This window comes from Periplaneta americana, chromosome 3 (genome assembly GCF_040183065.1).
Source record: "Periplaneta americana isolate PAMFEO1 chromosome 3, P.americana_PAMFEO1_priV1, whole genome shotgun sequence".
Taxonomy (NCBI): Eukaryota; Metazoa; Arthropoda; class Insecta; order Blattodea; family Blattidae; genus Periplaneta; species Periplaneta americana.
Genome location: NC_091119.1, coordinates 194,198,746 through 194,211,072, shown reverse-complemented (window position 1 = coordinate 194,211,072; position 12,327 = coordinate 194,198,746). Strand labels below are relative to the sequence as shown.

General features: G+C 37.5%; 1 protein-coding gene across 1 annotated transcript in view; it reads right to left on the bottom strand.

The window, feature by feature from the left end:
* Nucleotides 1-4,426: 4,426 nt before the first annotated feature.
* Dhc98D (Dynein heavy chain at 89D) overlaps nt 4,427-12,327 on the bottom strand; it is a 192,204-nt gene continuing 184,303 nt past the window's right edge. The window contains exons 54-56 of the mRNA XM_069822419.1: nt 10,933-11,112; nt 10,361-10,507; nt 4,427-4,779 (exon numbers count right to left, since the gene is read on the bottom strand). Of these exons, the coding sequence (XP_069678520.1) occupies nt 4,633-4,779; nt 10,361-10,507; nt 10,933-11,112 (474 nt within the window). The 3' untranslated portion in view covers nt 4,427-4,632. The remainder of the gene's footprint in view (nt 4,780-10,360; nt 10,508-10,932; nt 11,113-12,327) is intronic.

Here is a 12,327-nt window from a genome sequence, read left to right as displayed (position 1 = left end):
AATTGAGTACAGTTAAGCTTAGGGTTATTATGATAAAGAGAGGCCAACATACTTGAAAATACAATAGAATCGTTCTAGAAGGTCGCAGTGCTAACATACAAAAACTGGCTAGAAAATGTTACTATGGTAACAGGCTATGGATCTCTAAACTTAAAAAAAGGCCTTTTTATACCCAAATTACCCCAACCTACCCTATCTATGACATTGAATCCACTGCCATACTACCAAAACGATGGCGGTGTGTATGAGGTATTCTCCATGAGTTGACAGGGAAACCGAGGAAATTATTTTTCCAATATAAGTTACTGTAATTATTGGAAGACTACTGACATGTACTGGTTTGCGTAAATGATCTTGAGATAAATTTTATTTATGTGTCTTTCATGCTTGCGTCGATTGTGAGCCATTCTCCTTGTGTTTATGAAGAATTAGCAGAAATCGATGAAATTATCTTTTGAATGTAGGCTTACTAAGTAATAGAAGATGACTGAAATGAATTAATTTTCGGATCTACTGAAGAATACGATACGAAACTTTACGCTTTTTGGTAGATCGAGAGTTTTCGTAAGGCCGGGATTCAGTGATAGGTTAAATCAGGTTTGTCGAGGCCTTTAGTATGCCTTGCATATAATTATTATATTACGTCATAGTCCCCACATCAGTGGGGTGTAATATGGCTGTATCGTATTCTTCAGTAATCCCGGAACTGCTGTGTATGAAGTATGCGTATCTAAAGAAAGAAGAGCTATTTTATATCTTTTAGGAGCCATTATCCATTAACACACCTGTGGAGTAACGGCTAGCGCGTCTGGCTGCGAAACCAGGTGGCCCGGGTTCGATTCCCGGTTGGGGCAAGTTACCTGGTTGAGGTTTTTTCCGGGGTTTTCCCTCAACCCTGTATGAGCAAATGCTGGGTAACTTTCGGTGATGGACCCCAGACTCATTCCACCGGCATTATCACCTTCATATCATTCAGACGCTAAGTAACCTTAGATGTTGATACAGCGTCGTAAAATAACCCACTAAAATAAAAAAATAAATCCATTAACAGAAATCGAGGAAATAATTACCTTTTGAATGTAGGCCTACTAATTAATCTGAGACGACTCAAATGAAGAAAACGTGTTATTTGAAGTAGGTTTATCTAAAGGTAAAACAGCTGTTTTATTTACCTTTCAGAATCCTTACTGGGTGTGTATTTAATGTTCAGGACTCAATATCGAAGTTATTTTCCTTTATGTTTCCTCATATTTGAAAGTACGTTCTTCATGAAGCTTCTGGAATTCAGCAAATGTGAAATGTTTCATATCTGTTTCTTTCACTTCGGCTCATATTGGGAGATAGAGGTTACTAGGACAAGTCTATAAGATGTTTGCCTAAACCATCGTCACCAGAACCTGCTCTAAACATAGCCACAGCAGGCTTTGAACATAGGTCAGTGATTAATTTTCAGCTATTTTATGCGTTTTGATTTTTAATATTGATCTTCATTTGTGCTAAGAGTTGAGGTTGATTTTCCTTTTGATAATTATTATTTTAGTAGCCTCATAACAAATATTATTTGGTCATGTTTTAATTTTTACTTTGTACTTTTTGGCCTCAATTTCGGAAAAGCTAACCTCAATTTCGAAAAGAGCTAATTTTAATTTAGGAAATGATTAATTCGAATTGAGAAAAAATAAACTTAATTTCGAAAAAGTTAACCTCAATTTCGGAAAATGTAAATTCAATATCGAAAATGATACCAAGTTCAGAAAAGAATGAAGTAAATTTGGGATTTGAAAGATTTTCTCATTTTTTCAACTAATTATATACACATGTTATATAATAGTAATATGCCTTACAAGAGCGGTATGTTGAAGTTTTCATGTTCGAGGAAACGTTTGAAAAAGCGAAACATAGTTGAGCTTTTTTAATTTCCGAGAATTGAAAGAAAACATACCGCTCGTGTTTCGTACATTATTTTGTGCGAAGATCGTTTATTACATACCTGAAAGAGGAATTTCTAATTAGTTGCAATGAAATCTCCATCTTGGTTTCTGTTCAATGACGGCAAATTCGCAAAACAAAAATATCTATCTTCAACATTGTTGCTTTAAATTGTTCTGTGTTTACTATACTCCAGTAGGCCGTGATATACGTCTGTCTTTTTTTCCCCCAGTCTATAAATGCGAACTTAAAACAAACGGCAAGATTATGTAATGATTTAGAGTTTACTTAATTTTTGAAAATATTTAAAAATAATAATTAACAGTGCAATTTAGGTGAAATTGCAGTGGTAAGTTTCCAATTTATAATTATTACTATATTGAACGTCTCTAAAAATAATATGTTAAAAGCCTAAAGCAGTAAAATCAATATGTCACTTAAGCGGTAAGAAGAGGGAAATTATTATGTGTGTTAGGTTGGGAATACTGAATGTGGAATTTTACACTTTCCGCGGATTGGTTTTGTGCGGAAACCAAGCAAATACGCACGATCTCGCACAAAATTGATTTTTCATATCCTCTCAAGGGAACAATAATATTGTACCTATAATACTACTCAATGACCAACGTTTACTGACAATATTCGTTTGCATGGCAACAGGAATAGGCTAATTGTTGCAATCATCATCATATTTATATTAATTCAGTGAAACTACATCTAATTTAATAAAAAATAATTAATTAAAATAATATTAAAGCATTCCGAAATTAGATTTATCATTTTCGAAATTGAATTTATCTTTCCTGAAATTAACTTTACATCTTCCGAACTTTATATTACTATTTTCGAAACTGAAATTAGTTTCTCTGAAATAGCATAGGCCTACATTTTTCCGAATATAACTGAATATTTTTCGTAGCTGATATTGAAAATGTATAGATCCTTTCTTTGCTGATATATCAAACTTCTCATTACCATATACCACAGAATGGACTGAAATCCATTGGAGTACTAAATTGTTATCTAAATTATGGATTTGTTTAATTACACTGTGAATTTAGTTTCGCCATCCTAGGACATAAAGTTAAACTTATTGCTAGTATTGCTGTATTCGAATCATACTATATAACTATATTTTTGCATTTGTCAGGCCATACAAATAAGTTTTTAAGAGCTGAGTGAATGACTTCAATTTTATTTCTCCATCATAATTTCTTGTATATCAATTTCCCAACTTTTCTGTAGAAAGAAAATAAACTTTAGGTCACACCTGCTCTAGCACCTTCTTCATGATTAAAAAGAGTCATCATTGTAATGTGGTTTCAGCTATTTTGTGGATATCTGCTGTAGAGAGTTGATAGGGTAATTGACTTTACAGACAATATGCCTTAATTCAGCCGCATTGCTAGCGCGATTGGCGTAACATTGTCTCACAACTGCCGTGGACATGAGTTGTCATGTCTCCATCAGGAAATAATGCAAAATTCGGGGGCCCTATGCCTCATTTACACATCTGTGGGCCGTCTAGAACCCACCACGTTTGGACCTCTCGAATTTAACGTTACTAGTTATTATTTATTTGTAATTATGATGAAATTAGTAATTTTTGTACACTAGAACTTGGTTATAGCGACCTCGTTTTGTGCGACACCTCGCCTATAACGTCAAATATTCTGTGGTCCCAACTAATTCCCCATAAGACATATGCTTTTCTACCTTGCTTAATACGACAAACGTCTACCTCGCATATAACGTCATTTTCAACCTCAGTTTGGAATACAATTTTCTAAGAACCAAAGTATTTTAAGAAATATTTTGCTGAAATCTGGCAAATCCTTTACTGTCTCCTTCTGTCATAGACCTCTGTAATGCAGGCAGATTCCCCATCCCATTGTAACCTGCCCGAATTCATGCGGTATTAATGGTACCAGCATGCGGCCAGTTTCGATAGGGAATTTTCACTAAGTGCACGCAATATGGCCACTAACAGAAGTGAGTGACATTTTAGAAACCATTAGAATTATGAACATTTCTATGAAGCTAGAGGGAGTATGAAGCTAGGAGAGGGAGCAGTAAAATTGCAACTGAAATAATGAACATAGAATGTAATTTGGAAAGTGTATATTGGGCAAATAGGAGACAACAGAGTAAAATGACTGATTACTTCACTCCTCAGTAAATAAGTTTTTTGAGTACTGAACAAACTGTTTTAATACAGAATACTGTATTTATAATTGTACATGTATTTTATTGTCTTCATGGTATGCTTAAAAGTGAATACATAAATCTAAAATAAGCCTAATTATGTTTATTATTTTTCATTTTCCACCTCACTAGACTGATAATATGAATCTCGGTTACTACGACACTCGTTTATAACAACATAATTTTCAAGGTCCCTTGGATGTCGTTATAACCAAGTTCTACTGTATTTGTTTTATTAAATTTTTGTTAAGATTTTAAAAGGAACTAGGCAAATAGTTATTGTTCTCGCATGTTTATCAAAAACATCTTTTCTTTATTTTAATATTAAATATGTATATTACTGCAATTTTATAACATTTTGAATTTAGACGAATGGGAACGCACATAACTGTGAGTTTCCATGCTCATCTCTCGCTTTCCAAAGACGTATCGAAACACAAACTCGTGTCGTATAAATAAAATTAATACCAAATGAAGTAGCTACTGTATCGCCAGCTCTCAGTCGGTGTTCAGTATCAGCGAGACTCCTTGTAGGATCCAGTGACTGGCGTGCTCTTTGGTTCTCAGATCTGCTTCGAACACAAGCCCCACGCCCATCGCATTTCTACGCTGAGAAGTAGTATAAACGGGAGTGCGTAGCGTATTCTGCAGAAGAAATATCCCAACAAGGAGTAGTTATTATTACACAGAATATTCAAATAGTCGTTCATCCGTGAGTGGGAGGCCGCGCATGACGGCTGGATGCACGCTGTTCGCCGGCAGAGTTGGACATCCATAGCCCCTTAAGTCAAGCGCATAGATTGCCAATTCAAATCACAATAATCACCTACCTTTGTCACAGAAGATATAGGAAATGATGTCCTTGTGACAATTCATATCTGTCATACCTTTTAAGAAAATTAGCATTAACACGCATTAGTTCTTCTCCCTAAATTGTGTTTCAGTTCTTGCAACGTATGCGGATGATTCCGATATACTTTATTTTATTTATTGTGGAATAACTGGATAATACTGTGTATTTAGTTCAATTTGATCGTAAAGGTAACGGCACCGATCAAAGCTACCGTAGCACATTCTCCAGTTTAGCGTTTATTTTTAAAGTAACTCCACACATATATTTAATCTACTGTAAGATCTGGGGATCGTGCTGGCCATATTCCTTTACTATCTTCAAAAATTTCCGCAATGAATGGTATAGAGAGATCAGCTGTATGAGCTGTTGAAAAAATACCTGTATACATTCAGTGTCAGTTCTAGGAAATCTGTCATTATGTTATATTCTTGTGTCTCTATGCATTCACAGTATTTAAAAAAGGCCTTACAATTCTCTAAGCATTTCGTTTAAAAGATAGGAGTTTTCTGCACTCCAATATCTGTTGTTCTGTGTCGCTGCATGAATATGTAAATAAAACCATGATTCATCCGTTATAAAATTAAATGTTGATCAATAGTGCCATTATTGATTTTATTCCGTTATAAAATTAAATATGGATCAATAGAGCCATTATTGATACTATTCCGTTATAAAATTAAATATGGATCAATAGAGCCATTGTGGATATTATTCCGTTATAAAATTAAATATGGATCAATAGAGCCATTATTGATATTATTCCGTTACAAAATTAAATATGGATCAATAGAGCCATTATTGATATTATTCCGTTACAAAATTAAATATGGATCAATACAGCCATTATTGATATTATTCCGTTATAAAAGTACATATGGATCAATAGAGCCATTATTGATATTATTCCGTTACAAAATTACATATGGATCAATAGAGCCATTATTGATATTATTCCGTTACAAAATTAAATATGGATCAATAGAGCCATTATTGATATTATTCCGTTATAAAATTAAATATGGATCCATAGAGCCATTATTGATATTATTCCGTTATAAAATTAAATATGGTCAATAGAGCCATTATTGATATTATTCCGTTACAAAATTAAATATGGATCAATAGAGCCATTATTGATATTATTCCGTTACAAAATTAAATATGGATCAATAGAGCCATTATTGATATTATTCCGTTACAAAATTAAATATGGATCAATAGAGCCATTATTGATATTATTCCGTTACAAAATTAAATATGGATCAATAGACCCATTATTGGTATTCCGTTATAAAATTAAATATGGATCAATAGAGCCATTATTGATATAATTCCGTTTTAAAATTAAATATGGACCAATAGAGCCATTATTGATATTATTCCGTTATAAAATTAAATATGGACCAATAGAGCCATTATTGATATTATTCCGTTATAAAATTAGATATGGATGAATAGAGCCATTATTGATATTATTCCGTTATAAAATTAAATATGGATCAATAGAGCCATTATTGATATTATTCCGTTACAAAATTAAATATGGATCAATAGAGCCATTATTGATATTATTCCGTTACAAAATTAAATATGGATCAATAGAGCCATTATTGATATTATTCCGTTACAAAATTAAATATGGATCAATAGAGCCATTATTGATATTCCGTTATAAAATTAAATATGGATCAATAGAGCCATTATTGATATAATTCCGTTATAAAATTAAATATGGACCAATAGAGCCATTATTGATATTATTCCGTTATAAAATTAAATATGGACCAATAGAGCCATTATTGATATTATTCCGTTATAAAATTAGATATGGATGAATAGAGCCATTATTGATATTATTCCGTTATAAAATTAAATATGGATCAATAGAGCCATTATTGATATTATTCCGTTATAAAATGAAATAGGGATCAATAACCATTATTGATATTATTCCGTTATAAAATTGAATATGGATCAATAGAGCCATTATTGATATTATTACATACACATTATCACGTGGCTGAAATTCCTGAATAAATAAAATAGTGCGAGGTTAATAACGTATGCGATTTCTATTTGTGGAGAACTTAAAATAAAGTGTATAGGAATAACCCGTCTAGGCTGAAAAAATTGATAGACGGTATAAGAAGCGAAATTACAGCAATTTCAGAAAGACTAATACATATAAGTGCAGATTTTCTAAAAGATGTATGAGATGTGTGGCGTCATAAGGGGATCATCTTCTACAACAAAGGTAGGTGGTTATTGCGATTGAATTTGCATGAGCAATTTATGCGTTTGACTTAACGGGTTATGAATATCCGACTTTAACGGCGAACAGCGTGCTTTCAGCCGCCATGTGCGGCCGCACATTCACGGATGAACGTCTATTTGAAGGTTTTGTATTACTTTGCATCAGTTGGTTCAGGGTTGACCACTGAGTGGATTTCAAAATTATTCAGACCTCAGTAATGTGCACAAAGTAAACTTTGAGATAAACAAACTTATAAGTTTTCAATTTAGTTATCTTGTTCACTTTTTGAAAACAACTTGGGTTAAATGTCCCCCATTGTGTAACTTTCCACAAAAGTTATACGTTACGCTTGAATATCTCACAACCAGTGTTTTTTTTATTTCTTATCGTATGTGCTCTTTAAGCTCTTCTATGGTACACGGACGATTATGAATCACTTTGACTTTAAATAGACCCCATACTCTCAAGTCCGGGGTTCTTACTGGCCAAGTGATGTCCCTAAAATGTTGAAATCAGTCGACCACGAAACATGGTTCTGAGGGTAGTCAAGCTTCCTCTTAAGATACGCGCCGTTGCGACATCATTTTGAAAGAGGTTTCGTAGCTCCACTATATACAGGGTTATTCAGTAAAAGCGTGCAAAAATTGTATAGGAAATAGGAGATGCTCTGCTGAGCATTTTGAAATGTGGAACTTGGGGTCTACGAAATCAGATTAAGGAGATATGAACTTAACCAATCGTTATCACTTACTGTTTCAATATTATTTACATTTATAATTTATATTTAACGTTTCATTTATGTTTTAAAATTATTTTCAAATAATTTACAAACCTGTGTTAACGTACTATTTTGTACTTCAAAATGACGGTCACCAACCTCAATGATAAGCATGACGTCGGTGTACTAGATTCTGTTACAACCTTTCGAACATCACTGGCTACAATCCTGGCAACGAATCCGTTGTCCGTGTTTACTGAATTCTAGTAAACAAGTGATTTTATGTGGCCTCATAGGAAATAGTCCAGTGAAAAAAATTTAAAATTTAAATTATGGTTTACTTAACGACGCTCACAACTGCTGAGGTTATATCAGCGTCGCCGGTGTGCCGGAATTTTGTCCCGCAGGAGTTTTTTTACATGCCAGTAAATGTACTGACATGAGCGTGTTGCATTTAAGCACACTTAAATGCCATCGAGCTGGGCCGGGATCGAACCCGCAAACTCGAGCAGAGAAGGCCAGCGCTGTATCAACTGCGCTACCGAGGCCGACCTAATAATCCAGTGGATTCATATCGGGTGACTTCGCAGGTTAGAATAGAGTCTACCCTTCTAATCCAGCCACCAGGGAATGTACCGTCCAGATAATTCCGGACATCTACACTGAAGACTGGTCCACAAAAATTCGAGAACGGAAAGATTATTAAAATAAATGTATTTAAATGGAGCATTCACAATAATTAACGACAATGCTGCCGGAGCCCGAGAACGGTAACGTGAGAATTGACTAAGTTTTAACGTTGCCGTTCTCGTTTCCGATCACAGCCTACTACAATATATTCACTCTGTTGTCATCGAAAAGCTATTTGGTCATCGTATATTTTGTACCAAGGAGGCCGTGACATAATTTCTTGTTCATCCATTGCTTGTAAGTAACCCAGAAATTCAGTAGAATCACTTTCAATATAATGCTACGTGTATATGTGACGAGACTACCACGTGAATTAAATTCTTAAATATTCCGTGTCTTAAATTTCAAAGTTGGTTAACCTGTGTTTATGTTGGCTGGCTTCTACTCATGAGGGAATGCTATTGGTCAAGTATAAACAAATGACATCAGACTGCGTAATATCGACTTCACATATCGTTATTGACATACATATCGATATGTATAGCCGTTTCCGTTCTCGGTTTATTGTGAAAAAAAATTCACGTTCACGTTCTTCGCTTCCCGTTCTCGTTCTGGTTCTCGTTCCCGGTTTATTGTGGACTGGCCTTAAAGTGAGGCGGTGCTCCGTCGTGCTACAGCCACATTCACAGACGTCCTCCAACAATTCGGGCAAAACTTTTTGCAGAAACCGGAAGCACATGAATACACGTGGTCGTTCAGACGGGCAGGTAGGATATATTGCGCAATGAGATGGCATTGTTGTCTACAATGCCGACCCAGAATTTAGAAATTTAGAAATCGTCTCACTATTCGTGAGCTGCCGCAAGGGACAAAGAGTATTTAACCATATAAAAGTTTACAAGTTCAGTGAACCATTAATTTTGTTTTGACAATGAAACTCCTACAAGTACATAGCTGCAAATACATTTTGTGATTGGTGGAAATATACCTAGTTTTAGAGAGGTAAGTGTTACAAAAAAGTAAAGAATGCTAATGAACTTGGTTTCATTTCGAATATAGGTGATGCTTCAGGACAGCAATTGATCCTTTCAATGCAGCTAAAGTTACAGTCGGAATAATAGATGTAGGTATTCCAAGCCTCTTAAACTCATCTTTCATGAAGAGAGTAGCGGTACCTCTTGCTCCAACCAGAAGTCCGATTACTTCAAGCTCTTCTAGCTGGTACTTTTGGAGGTAATATGGAATGGTAGGATTCTAGATATTCTTTTTTTCCTTATCCACTTCTGCTGGCTGTTCCTCATTCGTTTCGAAACGCACAGTGGGATCAATTATGAATCCAGATCTTGTAGATTCCTTGAAAGCTATTATATCTATGCGCCGTGTACTGCCAGTGACGGAGAGACCGTGTACTTTTTCAAAGGTGTTGTAATCGGCATCTTTAAGGGCAGTGGCTATAATTGATCGTACTTGGTGGTGTCTAGCGTTTTTCGCAGACCTTCGCAGTGCGGACAGGATCCCAGGACGTGTGCAAGAGTTTCAACCTCGTTGTGGCAATGCTTACAACGGTAGTCCTAAGATCTTCCCGGCATAGTGAAACTGACTTGATCGCCTTAATCTGTATTTGTAAATCCCAAGTTTCCTATCTTAAAATGTTCACTAGAACGCATCCTGTATTTCATGTTTACTTTTTGAACGCTTTTACCGAATCACCCGGTAGCCTATGTGTTAAATTATGCTTCATTTTCCGACATTAATACTCAATATTACTCACTTGCAACTTGAGTTTATGGACCTCAATAGGGACGATCAGCAGCACAGGCAAATCTTCAACGAGCACTTTGGGATGAGACCTTGCTAAGCACCTTTTCTCCATATCCCATCGAGCTCCTTCCAAGTACAATCCGCTTACAAAACAGCCCTGAACAGAGACCAGAGTACTTGTGTAATCGCTGATCAATAGCCTAAGAGTCATAAAAAAAACTATCATTGTCTTCACATTACATATTTTAAATGAAATGTAATGAAAGGTGATATATGCTCATTAAAATTATTCGATGTCAGAAATATTCGACACAAGAATTGTCTTCCTTCTGCAGTTTATGTTACATTCTATACTGTTTTGTTGCACAATTATATTTCATGTCATATCGGTATTTCTCCATCTTTGTTAAAACGTTTGTAGATTGTGTTATATCTTGGTCATCTATAGAAGTTCGAAACTTTCATGTTTATGCTAACGTGATCTTGAAACAATACACAATCTTATAGCAGAATATGACGAAATGACGTCGTTATGTTTCCATGGTTATTAAGTATCTAAGTTACTAGGATGGTTATACATACCTGGAGGGGTCTCATCGTCACGTCCTCTGCCTCCTTGTACTTGGTCACTTTGGTATAGAGCGTGGAGCGGTCCAGTGGCCAGTGATTTTCGCGACAAGCGGTCTGCACGAGGGCCGTCAAGAAGGACTCCGGTATGTGGAGGCCCGACAACCACATCACCCGTAAATCACCACTCACAGACTGGAAACACGTTTTGATTGCAACTAGAAATTAGACATGCGGTTTTGATGTATACCGACTATAATCATCTTCACAAACAGTAACATTAACAATTTTATTACAACCACCACCACCACCACTACCACCACCACCATCAGCACCAACACCACCACCAGCACCACCACCACAACCAGCACCACCACCACCACCAACACCACAACCAGCACCACCAGCACCAGCACAACCAGCACCACCACCACCAGCACCAGCACAACCAGCACCACCACCACCAGCACCACCATCACCATCAGAACCACCTCCAGCACCACCACCACCGCCAGCACTACCACCACCAGCACCACCAGAACCACCACCACCAGCACCAACACAACAGCACCACCACCAGCACCACCTCCACCAGCACCACCATCAGCACCACCACCAGCACTACCTCCACTACCGCCAGCACCACCACCACCAGCACCATCACCATCACCATCAGCGCCACCACCACCAGCACCACCACCACCAGCACCACCACCACCAGCACCACAACCAAAAATACAACCACCACCACCAGCAACACCACCACCAACAGGACCACCACAACTAGGACCAAAAACACCAGCACCACCACCATCAGCACCACCACCAGCACCACCACCAGCACCACTATCACCTGCACCACCAACACCACCACAACCAGCACCACACCAGCAGCAGCACCACCAGCACCACCAACACCAGCACCACCATCACTACCACTACCACCACAAGCACCACCACCAGCACAACCACCACCAGCACCATCACCACCAGCACCACCACCACCAGCACCACCACCACCAGCACCTCCACCACCACCACCTCCACCACCACCAGCACCACTATCACCAGCAGCACCACCACCACCAGCACCATCACCGCCACCACCAGCACCGCAACTACCAGCACCACCAACAGCACCATCACCAGCACTATCACCACCAGCACTACAACCAGCACTACCTCCACTACCACCACCACCAGCACCACCACCATCACCAGCACCAGAACCACCACCACTGCAACCATCACTGTCACCACCACCAGCACCACCACCAGCACTACAACCACCACCAGCAGCACCACCACCACCATCACCACCAGGACAGCCACAACTAGGAACACAAACACCAGCACTACCACCAGCGCTGCCACCACCAACAGCAGCACCAACGCCACCAGCACCACCTC